Raw genomic sequence first — 22,267 nt, 5'->3', positions numbered from 1 at the left:
GACGACTAAGGTTTGTGTTCCAGATCCATCTGTTCCGGAGACTCGGACCCCGTCCACGTCGACTCGTTTTTGCAACTGTCATTTGAAATATTAAATTAAACAGAATAATCCAATAAGTACTAAATTCATCTATTCACAATTATTTTTATGTTTTTAGAATCGACAAATCGCGATTATAATCTCATCTTCGGTTCGGATTATAAAGCCACATTCGTCAAATGATACTTTTATCGTTTGCACAGAAACAGATTTTAGGTAAAGGTTGGACCTCCAGGGGGTGAAACGAGGGACGAAGGTTAGTTTTATAATAAAAATGAGCCTGCCAAGTCTAATTTTTCCAAAAAACTTGACCCAATAATTGGTTGATTGTATTTCATGCCACATATTGCCCTCTAGTAGAGGTTTAATTTTTATCGAAAATTTATTCTGATGTGATGATATAATCTACTATTTTCCGTGCTGCTTTTCTCCAGGTAGAAATTGTCAAGGGTTGACAACAGGGCCAAGCTTGGTGGACTCTAAATTACCGAGTCTGGCATCTCCTAGGAGGGATCTAGCTTCAACTTATGGTGATGCCAATCTAGAGCCAACGTTATTTCAATAGGTCACTCCGAGGCTCGGTAGTGAGCCTAGTTCATAGCCTGGTTCAAGCTGATTGTCAGGATTGGAGCTTTCTATAGTGGGTCTGGCTTGAGCCGATGGTCATACCAATGGAGTCATAAAATTATGGAAAATTCATTGGCGTCGACTATTTTTTATTTTTATTTAAAAAATCAAGAATTGTCTTATGTTACTGGTTCGTTAATTAAATAGACATTACCTACTTAGGTACCCCATGATACCCCGATCGCTCCCAAGCATTCTCCAGCAATGGTATACGAGCACAATGAGACGTGAAATGTAATTTCAAGTTGATTAATTAACTAGACATCACGTGAACATTTAGGACGGTTTGCACAGAAGTTGTTTATACATTATGTTCAAGTGTTTGATAGCCGATTTTTAAAGCAATGTGGTAACTGGAAAATAAAATAAGTATGTGTTAATTTTGATTTCCAATCTATTTCATTAGTTTAGATTAGCTTGGCTCAGGCTTGCTTTATACTGATGGGCCTAAGTGGGCCTTACCCTTGGGTCAAGGTTAACTCCCCAACTTGATCCAATGTTTCACTCCCAGCATATCCCACACCAGACCTAAGCTATGATGCCACTCTAGAAGTAGGTCTGGCTTGTTGTCTCGGTCCAAACCTGGTCCAAGCTTGGTCCAATTGTTAATTCCTACCTGGATCACTTTTCTTCATTAGGGGATCGGCACTGACCCTTCCTGGGACTCGTAGCAGGGACAATCATTACGGAAGACTATCGTTCATGACTAGTGCCATCATTGGATCGTCTTCGGCTCGGATGACAGTGAGATATGTTATTTTAAAAACTACTGAAATTTTTTAGACACTTCAATTGAAAAAGGGGCCAAAGCCATTCGACCGACCCTAACAGGAGATGAGGAATGGCCGACAGTGGGCCGACATTTGGCCAATGCTGGCCGACTGTCGGCCGTTCATCGTCTCCTGTTAGGGGAATACAGTTAACTGTTAATTTTGCTTTCGAATCGAAGCGATTTTTTATTCGCTCAAATTCATTAACAGCACTCTCCAAATAGGCTAACGATAAAAAATTAAATATGTTATGAACTAACGATGCGATTTAACCCATCTTCAATCCCATTTCATTATCACCAGGAAACTTCCGCCAAATTTCAAGGTGATACAGCAATTTTTCGAAACGCTAGAATGCTAACAAATGAAAACAAAACAAATCTATAAAAGAATATAATAAATTGTTTATTTTAGACAAAAAAATGTTTTTCGTCAGTGCAAGACCCAATTTCGTCTGATCTCTTCAAATATAGTCGCTCTTAATATTGATTAATTAATTGATATATTGATTAATTAATCAATTTTCTTTAGGACTTGACCAGAACCATCGCGTTAAATGATAATTCCAGAGGTTATTGATCGCGGAATATCGTAATGCAATTATTAATAACTTCGAAGAATTCAAAGTGATTTTAAACTGACGTTAAATTATTTCAAATTATCCATTTAAAGTGAATTCTGTCTCGTAAAGATTCGAGATTATTGAGAAATACAATTTTTTTATTGAAAATCTCTTTCTTAATCAGTTCGATGATATTAGCTGAGAAAAAGCAGTGAAGTCATTGATCTCATTAAAAAAAAACGAGGTGAGAGGTCAATTTTATTTCTTGATTCTGTTTTCCTTCAACCATCACAAGTACCAAGTCCATAAATAAATAAATATAACAAGTAAATATTAATTTTTTTAGTTATTCCAAAATAGAATTGTTCGTCTCGCCGATTTGATTATTTCTAGTAATTTTACGAATCCTCTTATTTCGTTTCAATTCACAATGACGATCACATTATCCCAAAATGACATTTCAAAATAATCTCCCAGTTTATTATATATTGCACGAGTAATCGGCAAAGTTCGGACGATTATTTTTAAATTTGGGATCGATTTGGTTCAATGATTTCTATGAGGGAAATGACGGATTTTTATTTATTCCCCTTGGAACCAGTATTTTTCGAGCAAATGTTATTGAATGATAGGATTCACTGTAGAGATAGTGAAACATAACTCCGGTACAATTTGGGTGATAGGTACAATTGGATGATTGGAAGTATTATTACTCAATAACGAAATGTAGACAGTTGCTCGGCTCTTCTTAGGCCAAAACGAATTTCGTGACCCTTTAGTGAAGGAATATTCTCGATTTTCAATTCTCTAAATCTGATTTGTGTGGTTTCCATCGACTAATGAACTGTTTCGTTAAACTGAGGGAAAAATATAATTTTGCTAATCATATTTATTTCGCACAAAACAAATACCCAAAATTTCCACTCGAAAAATCCGTTTAAATTTGTGTCAGAAGAATATTTTATTAGCAAAATTAAATTTTTCTATCAGTATAATAAGACAATTGTTTCTTCTATAATCTTCGGAAGTTGGATTGAAATAAAATTGATAAACCGTCAAATATGTAATACTTCCCGAAATATCTGAATGATTTTAATAATTGGTGAATTATAGCAAAGGTAATGGTTCTGAACGAAAGTCACAGAGGATTTTTTGTTGTCCAAAAAGTCATCTACGGATGTCTCCCAACAAAACTTTTTAAATCACTCATCATTGTGATAATTTACTATTCACAAATTCTGAAAACTTGACCAGTTCCACTTTATTATTTCCCTGGGGATTTTTTTAATTTTAAAAATCTCAGAATCAGTTAATTAAAAATTACAGAATTTATGTTTCATCATTTTAAAAGTTCCCATCCACTAACGAACTGCCTTATTAATAAAACGATTGATTCTGTCTTAATCGTCAGAAATTGGATCGAGATAAAATGGTAAACTGTCACACATGGGATGACTCCCTTTGATTACAAAAATCTCAGGATCAATTAATTAAAAAATCCCAGAAATGACAATTCATCATAAATGTTCTTATGCACAAATGAACTGCTTAATTACCAAAACGATTGATTCGCTTGCTATCTTGGGAAGTTGAATCGAAACAAAATCGATAAACTGTTGAACATGGGATGACTCCTTTTAATTATAAAAATCTCAGGATCAATGAATTAAACAAAAAAAAACAAAAAAAAGGCTCTTCATCACAGTAAAACTTATCACAGTTTTTATTCCTCATAAATTAATGCAATTAACGTGTCGATTGAAAAAATGACAATGAAGACAATGCACTTGGCCATCAAGCTAGATAGCGAGAATAGAAGGGCGATAGCAGTGAATAATCTGGGGCCTCTCCAGGCCAGTGCGATATAAAAGCTCGAGCTATACAGTCGAAAGGAGACACTCACTAACGGGAACCAGTTGATCGTTCATCTCCACAATTAGTTCACCTCGAAAAATCCATAAATACACTCATCAGTCAAAATTATCAGTCCAAAATATCAAGATAAAAAATATTTATCGTGTCTATTCTGCTGATTACCATTGTTTTACTGTGTGAAAGTGATAGTCATTCGAGAAAAGTAAAAGTGAAACGTGAATAATCTGGATAAAGACGGATTTCAGAAGGTTCAGAGATTTATTAGAGGAAGTGGAAAAACGTGAGTGACTTGAGAGAATTGAAGACAATTTTATTCAAGAAATATATGACATAATCACGATAACAAGCGGTCAGTTGAATATTTATTAAATTATTAAGATGTTTATCTCTTACCTGATTTTAAAAATCGTAGTGACATTTGAGACATTAGGAAATCGATGAACGAATCAAAATCGATAGCCCTTTCTGTAATATGTCCAATCCCACAAAACTTTCTTCGTCATTATTATTTATTATTATTTATCCGCGTGTTGGATGGGGTGCACAGCCCTGTCGTGGGTTCCATTAGAGGTGAAGACAAAAAAAATTGAAAAACAATTCAATAATGCAAAAGTAAAAACAACGTTTATTCTAGAAAATATTAGGATATTCACACGTCAGAGTGAAGAAGTGTTAATGATAAAAAATTGAGCAGTGCTCGACTATTTTTGTTATCAGAAAAGTTCACAACAAATAACAAATTATCCGCAACTTTATTTGTTAAAGATTTTATGATTATGGCAGCGCCTATTTTGTTTAGAACACCAGTTTTAGACGTTAACAGTCAAATTGCAATTTGGCAACCACATTTTCATTTATTTTTATTTTTGCTTGTTTATAGAACATTACGATATGACACAAGAAACAATTTTTGAAATACCAACGTTTTTTAATCCTCATTAATTCCTCATTACGTTTGTCGAACATCAGCAATCACTGGCGAGAGATAGAAAACCTTAATTACCCGCATATTTAACAAAAATATAATTATTCATAATCGAGTAAAATAGTAATGTATGATAAAAAGTTCACTGCGCTTCTCGCTGCGGGTGGCACGTGTACGTGGTCAATTGCTCTCGCACCTGCCTTTCTGGTTTTGCAACAACTCAGTCATTACAAAATTCGGGTCAACCTTTTCTTTGTTGCGGGTAATACCATTGCACGCAGTAAAGACAATTAGCCAATGAAAAAAAATATTCTTTTGAATAGTGGGAAAGAAATATTTTCCCGAAAGAAATTAATTATTTTTCATTTTGATTCTATTTGTGGTATTTTAAGGCAATATATTTTCAATAAGAAATCGATGCTAACTAATTTGTAGTGACTCAGGAAAATATTGTTCTGGTACCGAGTGAAAATTAAAGAAATATTTCTTCCTATTGGAATGACGACTAAATCACAGAAATATTTTTTTCTATTGGAATCACGACTAAATCGAAGAAATATTTTTTCCTATTGGAATCAGGACTAGATCAAAGAAATATTTCTTTCTATTCGAAATTAAAGAAATATTTTTTCCTATTAGAATCACGACTAAATCACAGAAATATTTTTTTCTATTGAAATCACGACTAAATCGAAGAAATATTTTTTCCTATTGGAATCAGGACTAGATCAAAGAAATATTTCTTTCTATTCGAAATTAAAGAAATATTTTTTCCTATTAGAATCACGACTAAATCAAAGAAATATTTTTTCCTATTGGAATCACAACTAAATCAAAGAAATATTTTTTCCTATTGGAATCACAACTAAATCACAGAAATATTTCTTCGTATTGGAAGAAATAGGAATATTTCTTTGATTTTATTTGATATGTTTTCTTATTCGAAGAAATATTTCTTTGATTTTCACTCGTTAATTGTCTCAACGTGGAGATTGATAAGACTGTTGGGCCTTTCCCCGTTGACAAAAACTTTGTGTGACAAATTTTAAACGAATTTAAACTATTTCGAATACATCGTAGGTTTATAAAATCATATCCAGGTGAAATCGCTGACGAAATTACCCATTCGTGGGGAGAGAGTTTCTACATAGTTTATTGCCAAGTGACAAGGATTTTCCTAAGCACTCGGTTGTCCTTTCTGGAGGTAAATTGTATGCTAGGGGGGACATCATTGAGATTCGAAAGTCTTCGCTCGAGTTGGGGACTTAGCCGGTGTCTTTTGACATCTGATAGTAAAACTTGGAATAGTCAATAAAATTACAAAGTAAAATATTCTGTAACAATTACTGTCGGAACGGTACTGTCTTTTTTGTAATTCCGGATCGAAATGCGGTTTTGTAAAAAATATTGCGGCGCTGTCACTCAATTTTTCCTGAATGTTAAGTAATTTTTAGCTGAATCGTTTGGGAAAAATCGCGATACTGTCACGGAAAATTTTCCAATTAAGTCCGTAACCGGCGTAATTTTTACTGAATATTCGTCTCCGTGTGGTATTTTCTAAAGTGGGAGACTCTGACGCTAATTAATTTTGCCGCACAATTAAACAAAAGTGACAGTTTTCTTGTTCGTACGATAATCACCCGATAATACTACAGTAATATTTTGATTTTGTAGTTTTCAATTTTCTGTGTGAAATGATAAATTTTTAAATTTGTAAAATCGTGAATTATTTTTCCTGCAATTATTTTTTGTTTATTCCACGTTCGTCGATGTGTTAATAATAACAGCACAATCTCACATGAATCCAATTATGCGCTCAATTGTTCATTAACTCCACTGTTTAATTTTCGTTACTCAGAATAATTTAATATTCGTGAAAATTACAACTTTTTATTGAACTTCTCATGGTAATTCATGGAAAAAAATATTTGCAATACGATTCTCTTCAACTGAAGAAGCTGTACAAGATTTTTAAATTCGTGAAAACCCGTTTTTTGAGGTGAATATCCCATTAATGCCCACGACAGTAAAAGTCCGAATGTCCCTGAAGACAATTCTTCGTAAATCTCCAAAGAAATGCGTTTTGATTTTTTATTTTGCCGCTAGAAATCCATCAATTTTTGATTTTGTAACTTTCATTTTCTGCCGAAATGAAATAAAAAATTTTGAATAACAATATTTCTAATAAATTTCATCTTAAATAACCAATTTTTTAATTTTCAAAATCGTTCGTTATTTTTTCTTCTATTCCACGTTCATCGATATCTCAATAAAAATAGCGGAATTTCACGTCAACTTCCACATAATTTAGAAAATCCCACTGCATCTGATTTCACCACTAGATCAATAAATCATTTTCCGTCTGCCAGAAAGGTGAATGCTTAACTGAATCTAGAATATTGCTTAAGCCAACTTTTACCGGATATTACTCCAGTAAATTTCTCGTAAAAAAAATTGTATCCTTCAAAAGTTCTCCAAAAAATCCAATCCTCAACGAAATTATGTGCTCAACAGTCCATCACCTCCACCATCAAATTTTCATTGCTCAAAACCCCCTAATATTCATTGAAATTCCACCTTTTTATTCAACTTCTCCAAGTAATTAACGACATTTTGAAGGCCATGAATGACGCAATTGAAGGACGTCTTTTCAGAGAATAGTCTAGGTCGGGAGTACGATCGCCGCGTTTCAAGTATTTGATTTCACCAAAACAAGGTGAGATCAGTAAACAGGTTATTACAATGCAGCGAAAAGCCGTGACTGATAAAAAAAGATCGGAAGTAAAAAAATAGCCAGAAAAAAAAAACCGACAATCTGCGTTGGATTTCTAAACTGATAAAAAAGGTGAAACGATCCAGTTGCATGAACCAATGCTTTTCACCTGTTCCCGTGATTCCTTAACTATTGAAATCGACGTAATATTTGAAAAGCGACATTTAATCGATCGACGTACAGATAAAATCTCCAGTGGATAAACTGCACAAGAATATAAACTATCAATTTTCCAGTTGCGAAATGCGTTCGATTAAATATTCACTCGACCTCTGACGCTTAATGATCAAAGAATAAATATAATTTCTCCGTTGAATAATTTATCTCCTTCTCCGACAGATGGGTTCACTCCAGCAACACTCGATCCTCAAGGGGAACAACATAATCAGTAAAAATAACAATAATATTGTGCACAGAATTTTCGAAGATGTTGCCAAGACCTGCGATGAACAAACGGCCATAATCTACGAAGGTAATGATTCAAAATTTAAATAAAATCTATATCCATACATGAATAACTAATTCTCAATCTCGTTATGATGCAGATGAAAACGGGGGAAATTACTCGTTTTCCTACAATGAGTTGAATTCATCAACAAATAGATTGGCAAGAACCCTGAGGAAATTATGCAAACCTTACACAAGGACAGATTCAATCATAGCAGTCTCTATGAAACCCACCCATAATCTTCCCATAATTCTTCTATCAATTTTAAAATCTGGAATGGCTTATCTACCACTCGATACAGAATTTCCCGTATCGAGAGTCAAACATATTCTGGAGGAATCGGAACCGCTCATGGTCATCGTTGACGGAGGTATTATTCTTAATTGAATTTTCGACGTCATTCTTACCGCAAAAAAGTGATAGGATATTTGCGAAAATATCGACAAGCAATACGGAAGAACCTTGTTGACTTCTGGACTAGGATGCAATGTTAAGCGTAACCCTGGAGGAGCATTAACTATGTGAAGGATATAATTTCCTAGATTATTTAACAATGCAATCGAGGTCACCGTCTCCACCCTACCAACTCATCAATTACTAATCTTTTCTTACAGCAATCATGGCAAAGGAAATAATTAATGCTCCTCCAAGTTTTCTGTTGCAATAGTTGTAAACTATTGCATAGTCCAGTCATTTAGATTTTAAATATTGTCTTTGTACAAAGTAGAGATTCAGGGGATGAAAAATATACCAATCGATAGATCGGAGGTCCATTGGGGAGAATTTCAAACGTGTCAGCTGACTTTTAGTCGAATAATTCATAATTAATTAATTAATTAATTAATTAATTCGAATTATCGAATTTCGAGAATCGATTGTTTTTAATCGATTTATGAAGATAATGATGTTTACGAACGTCACAACCCTGGCAGGAGATGAGGAGTGGCCGACAGTGGGCCGACATTTGGCCAATGCTGGCCGACAGTCGGCCGACTGTCGGTCATTCCTCATCTCCTGTCAGGGATCCGGCGAACCTACGGAGTGTTTCGGGTAGTGGCACGAGTCAGTAATCGAACATGGCGGATTTCATGGAGATAATCGATTATGTAATCATGATCGATCATATGACAATCGATAATCGATTAGTGAAGAAGTAGCAAAACTGTCATCAGCTGATACTAATGAATTTAATCCCTGACTTTGACGTAACTTATGCCAAAACCTCAGCTGATCATTCCAGCGAGTTGGGAATGGAGTAGTGGCCCTGATCCTGTTGAGTTCGTTGTGCGTGGCACGCATCACGTGACTCGAGAACCGGAGCCGAATAACTCAATCGGGAGAGCACCCGGTGCATGAGCTATTCATTTTTTCAGTAAAATTTGCTTGTAAAATTCTATTGAGAATAATCCGGGTTCAGGTCCTATCTAATCCAAAATCCTATCCAACAATTGTCTGTGACGTCACAACATGTGAGACGCTATATCAATTTTCCGGTTTACCTGATCCCGTTGATTTCATTGTGCATGACGTACTTCACGTGACTCAGAACGTTCCATTCCCTGCGCGAGGGAAGGATTAACTGATGCTTTGGCGTAAATTACCCCAAATCAGTTGTTAAATTTATTATTAATTAGTTACACATTTTTTGCTACAGTTGCAACATCCTGACTTCGTATGACAGAAAATTTTACAAACTACGAAATACCTTTCTTCATCCGCGATTAGATGTTGCAGATGGAAAAAAACTGATTCCGAAGCAAAACTCTAATTATTGTTAATTAGTTATAAATTTTGGGAGTTAAAGTCAGTACACGCACTTTACATTGTTCTTAATGAAACCCCAATCTATGGATTAACATACATTTCATCCTCTGAATTCCTATTTCCCATAGAAAATTTAAAATCACTAAACTATCAATAAATTTTAATCACTATTTACATTACTCTCCACAGACCACAAATCAATTTACGATGGTACACCAGTATCAACTCTCACTGAGTTGTGGGAAGAGTCAGTAAACGAATCCGATGAGCCACTCGATCATGATGAAAATCCTGAGCAGTTGGCCATTGTCCTGTACACGTCTGGCAGCACAGGAATACCCAAAGGAGTCAGATTACCCCATGCCACCCTCATCAATCGTTTACAATGGCAGTGGAGAGAGTTGCCCTTCAAGGATGATGAGAAACTTTGTATTTTCAAAACAGCTCTGACCTTTGTTGACAGTGCACCCGAAATTTGGGGACCACTTCTCCAAGGTCGAACCATCATTGTTGTTCCAAAACAAATTACCAAGGATCCGGAGAGATTTATCAATACACTGGAGAAGCATAAAATCCAGCGACTTGTTCTTGTGCCTTCTCTTCTTCAGTCAATTCTCATGTACCTCACCATTTGCGTAAGTGCGCCATTTAATTTTTTGAAAACCTATTACTCAATGGAAAAATTCACGTAAATTTACAATTTACAAAATTTACAATTAAACGTAAATTTACAATTAAAAATTAAAATTTAATAGTATATTTCGATACAATAGCCACCGGGTGGTAACGAGTGTTAAGTTGGCGGCCCCAAGCGAAGTCCAGGGCTGTCAATCACACGAGTTAAAAAACCTCGTCGGATGTGTATCCTAAGTGTACTTTTTGTTAGTGATGTTAAGTTCAATGAGTGGCGAACTGTGCTGTTGTTCATTTACTAGTAAATGAAAAGTCTTTCCGTTTGCAAGTTTTGACTTTTCCTTTATAAATAAACGAAAAGGTACTTTTCAACACGAGCTAAATGTACCGTAGCCGCAGTAACAAAAATGTAATTTAATGAAACTTATCATTTTCAGGATGATACAGAGAAATTAAAATCGCTACGGCTTTGGATATGTTCTGGTGAAATTCTGTCACAATCGTTGGCTCAACAATTTCTCACGAGATTTTCCAAGTTCAAGCATACACTTGCCAATTTCTATGGCAGTACCGAAGTTATGGGGGATGTTACGTATCACTTACTGAATGAAGAGAGTCAGCTAAAAGATATTCAAAAAGTCCCCATTGGTACGACTACTGCTTATGTTAATGATATTGAACGTGTTTGTAATTTATGTTGATCAATTCATATTAATGTCGGCTCTTGGTCATTACAGGACGGCCTTTGGATAACTGTATAATTTATCTGGTGAGTGACGATCTTCGCTTAGTGGCGCAGGGGGAGGTCGGTGAATTGGTGGTGGCGGGCAGAAATTTGGCGGCTGGTTACATACGTGGTCGGGATCCCCACAAATTTGTCAACAATCCTCATGCCATTGACCCAGGTATAGTAGAACAAAATAATAGTCATTTAGACCATTTATAAATTAGTATCATTATCTTTAATGTGTTATCTAAACTGATTTGTTATCTGAATAGATTGATTTAATCGATTTCTATCTCAAAATTTTCACTCGATTAGTGGCACGAACGACCGCCTGTTTGTTATGACGCTGTCAATGTCGCCTGTCATGTTTCAATTATCTTCGCCATTTTCGATTAATCGATTTCAGAAATTATGTCTTTTTTATGCAGACTAGTTGCATGGGTGGCCCGTTGGCGGAAGATCTTTTGACACATGACAGCTAACCAAATATAGAGGAAAAGTCTCTCTAAAATTGAAAAAAAATATTTTTCAGAAAAATTTCCAAAAAAAGTAAAGAGTAATTTTTTGCTTACTCTTTTATAAGCACTAAAGAAGCACGTTTTTTCAGGAACCTCAGTTGAAAAATTCACTAGCGATCAGCTGTCACTTTCGTGATGAATCAATTCCCAAATGGCGCTGTGATGTTCGGTGCCAACGGTTCGGGTGGAAAGTGACAACTGATCGACGGTAAATTTTTCAATTTAGCAAATTGTCAAAAGTACTTACTTTCCGCTTGTAAAAGTGTAGACAGAAAATTCCTAAAAAAATCATCAATCATTTCAAAGACCTCTCTCCCCTACAATCATTTGATTACCATTTGCCAAAGGACTTCCTGCTTCCTCGTAGCTCTATAATGATGACTGGCAGCCTATTTGCTACGCTAATTACCCATTGTTTATATCTCTTCTAATAAAATCATTTCCATATATTTAATAAAACCCTTTTTCAAAGTGCTCGGTTTTTTACGTTTTTTTTTCTTACCAAATGTGCAATTGTTCGAGTCAAATTTTCTCGATAAAAATCGAACAAAATAATCGATCAGGAATAACGTTCTGAAAATAACCGAGGCGCGCCTTAAAGTTTTACTTGAAGAGTCCTTCATCAACTTTCCCCTCCTCATAACAGTGCAGGCCACCTTGGCCCAATTCCCTTTTTCACTAAAAATTGGAAATTACCAAAGCCGAATAATCAACATAATCAGTCGAGTGGAGATTTCACACATAAATAAGTCCGGGAACGTCAACCAGGGGCTTCATTAAGCCCCTAATAACCCAAGGACTTGTGACAGATAATTACCTCATTATTATCTAGTTAATTAATTTGACTACTAATAAGTCTTCGTTGATGCACCGGAAATCATAGCACAATGAATCTAACACTATTGGCCTTGTCCCTAAGTGCGACTATTTCACGATTGTTACAATAAATTCCTTTGTACATTCTACTGTACAAAGACTCCACTCACTTGACCATGATTTTACAATGCAAAATAAATCGTTATAATCACATTATAATTATGAATTGTCATTTTTAATGTGAGCCTGGAATTTTTACTGCTTTTTAATTGCGGTTTTTTAGCGATTCTGAAGACACAAAGAACTTTGATAGGAATAAAAAATTCAGTGGAAAGGAGTAATAAAATAGTATACGAGGGTGAAGGGTGAAACGAGGGTGAAGTTGGCTGACAATCACACGTGTTAAAACATCCCGCCGCTGGTGTATACGAACTATACTTTTTGTTAGTCATATTGCGTTCAGGGAGCGAATTGTGCCATTTTTCCTTTACTAGTAAACGAAAAATTCTTTCCTTTACAAAATTTGACTTTTCCTTTACAAGTAAATGAAAAGGTACTTTTCAACACGTAGCAACAGTGATAGAAAAATATATGGCAGCGGAATGTTCATAATAAAAATGATGAACGATAAATTTTTTTCGTTTACAAGTTTTGACTTTTCTTTTAGAAGTTAACGAAAAGGTACGTTTCGACACGGGCTGAATGTAGCGGCAGGGACAAAAATTATATTTTACTATGTAACTTGTGTTTTTAATTGGTGGCTGTTCCTGAGTTTTAATTGTTCGGGTTTATAAAATTTTATTGAACGAGCCGATATAGAGAAGTTATAGTAATCGCCTAGAAAATCCATCGAATTTCGATTTTCCAAGAGATGTCTGGATGTGTGTATATGCGTGTATGTGTATGCATGTGTGTAGCAACAATTTCTCAGCAGTAATACCCCAAGATCTTCAAATTTATCGAATATTTCCCGAGAGTTTCGTTGCGTAGCAACGACAGGGATAAGTTTTGCAGATTAAAAATCTCGAGCGCGAAGCGCGAGGGTTTTTCTGCGAAACTTATCCCGATCGGTGCTACGCAGGGAAACTGGAGGGAAATATCCGATTAATTTTGAAGGTCGAGGGGTGTTTGGCTGGATTATTTTTTTCATTCCAATTTCAAGCAATTAAAGGTGTGGCATTTCACGTCATATAGTATGGTTTTTCACTCGTAGTTGTGACTTCTCCAGCGTATATTTTCTGTCTGCACAAAATGCAGAGAATTGTTTCCAAATTGTGGCTTTTGTCTTCACCGTATTATTAGGACCATTTTTTTTAATTTTTTGATCAATAACCTCCAAGGATTCTCCTCCAAATCTCCTCATGTCGAGGTAAAGTCTTTGAACTTGATTTTTTCTAATGACAGTTTTGGTGTTTGAAACCCGTACAAATTGTTTATCGGATATTTTCATTGCTTACCAACAAACAGGGAAATATCCGAAAAATATCCGAAGTAAAACTCTCTTACTTGTACCACGTGACGGGAAATGCCACCATTTGATTGGTTGAAATTGGGATCAAAAAATAATCACAAGAAATCCAGCAGAATCTCTTAATCAATCCGCTAAATTTCTCTATCAATTTTTTTTCTATCTAATAATAGGCTCAAACACCTCGGAATTCTCGATTGAAGAATTAACCTTGCATAAGTGGAATCTGAGTGGTTTAATTGAAAACGCTGAAAAATAATTAATTTTATAATTGACATGACGGAGCAGCGCATTCAGTAAATTCCTTCGACGATTGAAATGTCGGAATCTCATTGCATGTGACGCAGTTAACACCAACAAGTTGTGAATGGCACATCATATCGAATTGCACTACTAGTTGACAACTACGAATGAATCATGAGAAAGTTGTTGTGGATACCCAAGGGAGGGAGTACTCAATGCTCTGACCTTCTCCAACTTTGCTCTTGAACTCAGATCTTGACTGATATAACTATTTACATTAATATTAATTTTTTTTTGTTCTGTTATCATTCACGCAGAATATTCAACGATTTATCGCACCGGTGACTATGCAAAAATCGTGAAAGGAATGTTTATCTACGAAGGACGAACAGATTCGCAGATCAAGATTCGAGGACATCGGGTCGATCTTACGGAAGTTGAGAAATCCGTGACCGCTGTCCCCATCGTTGATAAAGCGATTGTACTGTGTTACAAACCCGGTGAAATATCACAGGTATAAAACAATTGTTTTTATTTCCGTAGACGCATCAAAAAAATTCATTATTTATTTCATTATTATTCATTATTATTTTTAACGACATTCATTACAAGTTGATGCCAGAATTTGCAACTGGCCATCATCTGATGGCCTTCAGCCAATGACAAAATTCATTTCCGTGAGAGATTTGTGTTCTTGACTGGAGAAAATATTTTTTCTGTACTCTGGACAGAAAAATAGTGCTTTCCTCAGTAGTTCAGAGTTAACAGGAAGATTTTCTGTTCTGTCGTCATGAAAAATAACTCCACGTCTAGAAAAGACTGTCTTCTTGATCCGTGATTGCTATTTTCCCACTCAAACCGATGTTTTCAATGTTTTGTAATTGTTTGTAATTTGAAAATACGTCTTCAACTAAAAATGCTACTCGAACGATGACTCACCGTTTTTTAAAAAGTCTACTTGTCCACAAATTTTACTGTGTAATACGACGTATCCTCCTAATCTCTTCGAAATTATTAACGTAAATTACGTGATGTGTAATCACTAGGAGTTGGAGATTAATGAAAGACACTAAAAACGAGTGACGAATATGTTACCCGATTTATCAGGAATGATGACAGTGATATACCTCGTAAACTACTACAATGAGCACAAATTTAATTTAATTACGTCGAGAACAAAATTAATAGAATTCTGTTGATGCGCCAACTCTGATGATTTATTTCGGCCACTTCATTATACCTCAGTTGATACAATAAATCGAATTGGGACAGATACTTTTCTTGTCCTGCAACTGTTGATATTTTCAAATAGTCAACTCTTCATTTATTTCAATGAACGTAATTTTTTATTAATACAGAAAGGAACAAAATATCCTTAATTTCCAAACGACCAAACACTTCTTTTCATTCACCTCCATCTCATTCTTCCATTTTCACCAGACCTCCCATCTTTTTCTCCTGTTTGTTCTCCATCTATACAAAACTGAAACTATTCAAAATTACATTTTTTAACAGCAACTTGACTATAAATTTTTTTAATACCTTTATGGTTATACGATAAACATTGTGTTCATAAAAAATAGCGCCCGACGTCTGGTCGAATAGCGTGTCAGCCACGCAGGGAAAAATGCCGTCCAAAGGACGACGTGGTAGCAGCACTAGCCGAAGACGACGACTAATGTGACGTCGTGCGTTAAAAAGTCATTTTTCTTGATTTGGCGCAGAGTTTACTGTTTTTTCTACTTAATACTGTGAAAAACATACCATAAATCATTGCTCCAGGGGGCAATTGATCTATCAGTAAATGAAAAATTGTTTTTAATGATTAATTTTTAATATTCCAAATTATTCATTGTTTCAGGCTTTAATTGCATTCGTAACTGTGGAAGGAGGACATTCTGCATCAGGTTTACAAATTGAACACTACTTGCAAAATGCACTACCGTCTTACATGATTCCTCAAGTCATTGTTCTAGACAATATACCGCTACTCATTAATGGAAAAACAGACAGGCAGGCGTTACTGAGAATGTATGAAACATCAAGTTCTAATAGAGGTAGGTTTTTCCGTTAGAGCAACTGATCGATCTATTAAATCTTTTTTCCTAGAATTTTTAGTAAATTAATCTATGTGAAGTCTATCAATTTTCCTCGTTTCATTATTGAATGAAAAATGACTGGGTAGAGAAGGAAAAATAGCGTAGCGTAGAAGAAGGCATTCAGCTAATACTTAGATTAATTGAGGTGTATGAATAAATTGATACCGAGACTTCATCAGGTATTACTTCAATTAATTCAATACTGACAATTAATTATGTCAAGACGCTTATTATTGTCTTTCCAATTAAGTTAAAGGCTTCTTTATTCCTCTAGTTTAGGAAGGTTTGTACTTTTCTCCCGTATGAGCGGAAGGAAAGTAAGCCCTTCCCGCCTGGGGTGGAAAGTGACGCCCTCGGGCGAGAAAACATGACTTTCCATACTTGATGGACAATACACTATTACTGTTGTGTGGCATACGATATTTAGTGCCCTTAGGACTGGAGATCGTCATTGAACCCAATGATGTGAGGTAGAATCGCGGTTTTCAGTCCCCAGGGTCATAATATACCATTTGATAGCCCTTGTCCAAAGAACAATTACCCTTTTGTTCCAAAAATATATGAAAATTTAGAATTTTTTGAAATTCTGTAATGAATATTCCAATAAGTGCTAATATCGACAAAAATTAGTGACTAATGAATCCACTTACGCGAGGGGTCATTCATTCAAAAATTCGATGACACAGTGATTCCTGATTTCGAGATGATTTCAATGATTTCTTGAAATCGTTGATTTCATGTGATTGCCAGGGATATTTTTCCGGTGATTTCACGATTTCACGATTTTAAATGATTTAACGACGTTTCGTTAATAACTGTACTACTTCGCGTGTCGTCGAAATTACCAGTTCAAACGCGTCCAACGTCGATTTGGGGGATTCTGAGAAAATTCGTCGATCGATTTTTTCTGAGAATTTCATGAGTCGATCCTCTCGCGTTGTGTGTTTGTTTTTTCCCCCGTAGAAAAAGCGTCCGGAGATGAAAACAAAAGTTGGTTAACACCTCGATGCAAAACACGTTGATTTCATCGAAAATATTCCGTGTATATTTCACCTATTTAATACATTCGAATTTTTTTTGTCTTATCTGCGGACGATTTTCTATTTATTTTTTGGTGTTATAGTTCATGTGATTTCACTGATTGCATGGCATTTCACTGATTTCATGTGATTTCATTTGGAGTCACCTGAAATCGCTGAAATCCCAGAATTTCTCTGATTGCAATTAACTTCGACCGATCTCATGAGATTTCATGTGATCTCAAACATGATTTCAGCCCGAAGTGACACAGTGATGTCACGAATGAATGGCCCCTCGCACTTACACTAAAGGTTCGACTAAATATATTAAGAGTGACCTTGAGAAATCTATATAATAATCATAACTATGTTCCAAACAGGACTGTTTGGCATCGTTATAATGAATCTCGAATTGACAACTTATAATATGTCGATTGAATATTTCGATAGAAGTATTAGTAATTTCGATTAATACGTAATATTGCAGATGCTGGCAAAGACGTGAGCTGTGACTACACCGGAGTTCCCGAAAATGTCCTCCCCAAGGCAAAAGTTCTTTTCTCCACAATCGCTTCGGTTCTTGGAAGGAGTGGACGATGCACAGTTGACGTCAATGGGAACTTCTACGAACTTGGAGGAAATTCCTTAAATTCCATATACACAGTAACAAAACTTCGGGAACAAGGGTTTGAAATAGGAATCACCGATTTTCTCAAAGCAAAAAACATGATGGAAATATTAGAAAAGATGAGCACAACAACAGACAAGAAGAATATTAGCAATGATCCAGAAAAATCAAAATTCATCATCGAGATGTTGGATCATTCGCATAGAGAAGACGTCACACAGTAAGTCCCAATCCATTTACAGATAACGATAACAGTAGAGTTATGATACGGTAAAACCAATTAATCTCACATACAAATCAAAATGTGGGGTATATTTGAAAATTCTAGACCAATTTCTAAAATGTTAGAATGATTTTTTCAGAAGGCAACGACCATTTGTGAACATGAAATTGAAGGTATTTGTTGATATATGAGGAACAAAATAATTGAGAACACACTGTTAATAATTACAACACTGAACTTTAATATGTTACGGCACCGAATGCGCGCTTCGCGCGCTCTATTTTGATTTCCCGCCTCAAACACATTGACCAATTAGGAGAAAGTCTTACACATGAAGTTAGTCGATGACTTCTGTGGTTAATTTAATTGAATTTATGTGCTTGTGCTTTCATAGACTGATGAAGGGCGATCACACCGTAAAAGAACGAATGTGAAAGTCGTTGGTATAAATATGATGAGAGAGGTAACTTGATTCACAATGGATGCTTTTAGGAACACGAACGTTTTCGCCTTTTCGACTAATGCGAAACTTCATTCATTTAATCGGCCAATGGGAAAGACCTTACGCCATTTCGACTCGGACGAACTTCATTTATGTGCTTCTGCTTTTATAAATAGGATTCGGACGCTACTTGTTAAGAGGACACTGTAAACACTATGAAATCTTACGAGAGACTAAAAATCAAATTGCTAGTGAGGCCCCGATTCACCTCTACCTAGAGAGGGGAATAAATTCCGCACCCCCTGAAACTTTACTGAGAAATTCTATCTTGACCATTTGAATTTGAGGAATATAAACTTCCCTAAACCCTATTCAATGGCTCCAATTGTAGTGCGATTGATCATGATTTTTTTAACATATTGCTTTATCTTTAAAAAGGGTTGGTAAATTTCTGATTGAAATAAAGGGATAAAAATTAATATAATATGATTTTTTCTGGGTTCACAATCAGAGGAAATCAACAGTATTACGACCAAAGATTCCAAGAAGTGAGGCATGAGTTTCATTTTAGACAAAATACTTATCTATGAAAGGGCCTATTGAGGGCATGGGACTAGAGGCCTCGGAACTTGTGACCCTTTTAATTAGTTCCTCATATGATAGGGTTAAATGAATCACTATTCAATTCACTTCAACCGTACGATAAGCTTCACTTCCTGAAAATATTGAATGAATTATGCATTAAAAATAGTTATCGATGAATGGCATATACTTCGAGATGGATTTTTTATTTAACTGGATCATACTATTTTCTTCTTGCAGTGTATTGACTGAAAGTTTCTACTTGAAAGCTGATCTAGAGAGGTGGCTGGCACCAAACATTATGAGAAGTGATTACCATGATCTTGTCGATGCTCTTTGGGATCCCCTTGTTGAGAAGGGATTTAGCTTCGTTGTGAGGGCAGCCGATGAGAAAAAAACTATGCTAGGAGTAGCACTAAGCTTTGATGCATATGAAGAACCTGAATGTGAAATCACATCAAAACTCGCAATCGTCTTTGAGTTCCTGGAGTACCTCGAGGGACCACTTCGGGAAACCAAATTACCAGTTGGAAAGGGTAAAATTCTTCACTGCTATATGATGGCGACCAATACTGACCTCAGTCCCGCGGATAATGTTATCATCATGAGTGAGATGGAAAGGGAGCTTCTCGATCTGGCAACTGAAAAAGGACTAGTCGGAATTTTTACTACCAATACTAGTCCTCTTACACAGGTATTTAGTACACGAAAACAAAATTTTGGGTGAAAATTAGACCTCTAGAAGGTGAAACGTGGAACGAAATGACAATCAATCACTTTTTTGCTCAAGTTTTGTTGGAAAGATTAGGTTTTCGTGATTAAACTAATCTTCATCCCTCGTGTCACCATCTGGAGCACTAATCTTTACCTAAAATTTATTTCCGTGTATAGCAATCTAAAAATATAATTATTTAACAGTTTCAATACGCGGTCAGTGCAGACAGTAAAATGATCTTCGAAGCTCTTAACAATATCTGCATCGTTCATTAAATTTGAGCCTGCGGGATATGATTGCCTGCTGCTCTTGACCCCTCAAGTCTAAATAGAATGTTTTTAGGCGATATCTGTAGTTCTGGCTGTATGTGACCAAAATGATTTATTACTTGGGCTCTAATGGTAGTTAAAAAAAAAGATGAACGAAAAACCGCAAGATAATTTTCACTGTCTGCACAAATTAAAAATTCAGTAGTTTTTGAAGATTCACATGCGCAGTGAATGTTTATCTAATCAAGCTATGATTTTTTTAGCAACTGGATGTTGATGTTTATGGATACGAAGTACTCCTCGACTATCAGGTAAACCAATATGTCGCACCTGATGGTACCAAGCCATTCGGCGCAGCACCGGATGATCAAAGGGCTGTCTGCTGTTGGAAAACAATCGGCACCAGTCATTGAAGGCACAAGAAGATAACATCATGATGTTATTCCTGTAAATAGTTTTGTAAATAATAATTCAGAGATTTTACGTGCATCGACATATGCGACATGTAGGTTGTACAACCGGTGGGTTGTGTGCGTTGATGCTGTTTCGTGTAGGAATGAGGGGATGCGGAGAGTAGTCACTGAAAATATTGGGTTCAATGGAGGACGGAGGATGGAGGATGTCATCATTACGTTATATTTAAGATTACGTAACGTGAATCTTGCAGAAAGGAGTTTCATTGGTAATAAGATAATCGATCGCTACCATAATCCAAACTTGTGTCGATGGGAGGGTATCCGTTGCACTTTGATCTGACCAAAAATCAGAGGGACAAGAGAATAATAAGGGAGTGAGGATCGGTTTCTGATAATTTCGATAGTAATGCAATAAAGTGCGGAATTTCATTGTTTTAATTTTTCCTGAAGATGTAGAATTTTGCAAATTATTTCTCCTACCGGGATTCCAGCGAATAGATAAATGCCGTCAATCGACGGTATTTTGTATAGTCCACATCAAATCGTATTCAAGTCCGATGGTTCACCTGACATTTATGATGTTTTTTCTCATAGAATGGTATTTAATTTTTATTCAAATGTGTGAGAACTTATCAATAAATGTGAGAAATGTATTATACCCTTCAACAACGAGTTTCTGGATGCCGAATACCACCATATCCGTGTTTACGGAAGTCGCGAACTAAGTTTCCGGAACTGATGGACCGAGTTTCCGGAACTCGTGGTGGGAATTTGCGGAACTCGCGGTGGAAGTTCCTGGACCTCGTGAACGGAATTTCCAGGCGTGAGAATTTAAAGGAGACTAACAAAGAGAAATTCAGAACATGAAGAGTGATGAGTGAAATGAAAAATTGTCAAACCGAAAATGAAGCAAAAATGGACAACTAAGAAATAGTCAAAAGTGCAAACGTTTAATTTATTCAGAACGACTGACGATTATATCGGCGAAGAATTATATTTTCAGTGGAGCTTATTCCCTTCAAATATTTTATTTCACCGAAGATGTAAACGAGGCAATAAATTATAAAGCAGACAAGTTCTTATTGGTGTACCTTGGGGTTGAGACTTGAAATTAAAAATAAAATTGGTTTAATTTCTCTCCTTCTGAATTCTTATTGTCAGATACAGGTATAGGTGTTTATGAAGAACATATTTTTTGGAGGGTAAATAGACTGAAGGTGAGAATTATTGAAATATTGGTTAAGAATTTGAAATATTGATGAAATATTTAATTTTAATGAAACAACATTTGCCCGGAAAAAACATTTTTGAAAATGAAAGAAATATTCCTTCTGATAGGACCAAAACAATATTTTCCTGAGTTACGACAAATCCATTAGCATCGATTCATTGTTAAAAATGTATTGCCTTAAAATACCACAAATACCATCAAAATGATAAATAATTCACTTCTTTATAAAAAATATTTCATTACCATCATTCAAAAAAATATTCCTTCGGCACTATTCAAGAAAATATCATTTTTTTGCTCGATCCATAGATCCCCCGCCCTCACCTCTTACATTTCATCATCAGCTGAACAGTTAATCGTATGCATGGTAATGAATTGCTACGATGCGAACGAAATAACCATATTTCTTGCCCACAATTAAACAAGCATTTAATTTATCTTATAATTCCTATGCA

At 35.6% G+C, this 22,267-nt stretch overlaps 1 protein-coding gene and 1 long non-coding RNA gene across 3 annotated transcripts; one reads left to right on the top strand and one right to left on the bottom strand.

Moving 5' to 3' along the window:
- Positions 1-704: 704 nt before the first annotated feature.
- Positions 705-3,606, bottom strand: LOC135164480 (uncharacterized). The gene is made up of 3 exons (XR_010299308.1): positions 3,555-3,606; positions 1,129-1,435; positions 705-1,019 (listed from the first exon to the last, which is right to left on the bottom strand). It is a non-coding gene; the product is annotated as an uncharacterized LOC135164480 (long non-coding RNA).
- Positions 3,607-3,871: 265 nt separating this feature from the next.
- Positions 3,872-21,030, top strand: LOC135164362 (beta-alanyl-bioamine nonribosomal peptide synthetase ebony). Of its 2 annotated transcripts, none has more exons than XM_064124625.1 (11): positions 3,872-4,153; positions 7,911-8,043; positions 8,117-8,389; positions 9,973-10,418; positions 10,854-11,064; positions 11,154-11,321; positions 14,506-14,702; positions 16,050-16,245; positions 17,794-18,154; positions 19,422-19,875; positions 20,429-21,030. In XM_064124625.1, the coding sequence occupies exons 2-11, from the start codon at positions 7,911-7,913 to the stop codon at positions 20,576-20,578; spliced, it is 2,589 nt and encodes an 862-aa protein (XP_063980695.1). In that variant the 5' UTR covers positions 3,872-4,153; the 3' UTR covers positions 20,579-21,030. The 2 variants fall into 2 exon arrangements, with proteins under 2 accessions (XP_063980695.1, XP_063980696.1); XM_064124626.1 differs by having other exon boundaries at positions 3,872-4,222.
- Positions 21,031-22,267: the final 1,237 nt, after the last annotated feature.

The sequence above is a fragment of the Diachasmimorpha longicaudata genome, chromosome 7, assembly GCF_034640455.1.
Source record: "Diachasmimorpha longicaudata isolate KC_UGA_2023 chromosome 7, iyDiaLong2, whole genome shotgun sequence".
Classification (NCBI taxonomy): domain Eukaryota; kingdom Metazoa; phylum Arthropoda; class Insecta; order Hymenoptera; family Braconidae; genus Diachasmimorpha; species Diachasmimorpha longicaudata.
This window is presented reverse-complemented; position numbering and strand designations above follow the sequence as displayed.

Bases quoted from the DNA above. Each gene is read 5' to 3' on its own strand.
- LOC135164362 (XM_064124625.1), top strand. From the start codon at position 7,911: ATGGGTTCACTCCAGCAACACTCGATCCTCAAGGGGAACAACATAATC. The intron at 11,065-11,153 runs GTACGACTACTG...TGGTCATTACAG, and splicing joins TATTCAAAAAGTCCCCATTG to GACGGCCTTTGGATAACTGT. The intron at 18,155-19,421 runs GTAAGTCCCAAT...TTCTTCTTGCAG, and splicing joins CATAGAGAAGACGTCACACA to TGTATTGACTGAAAGTTTCT.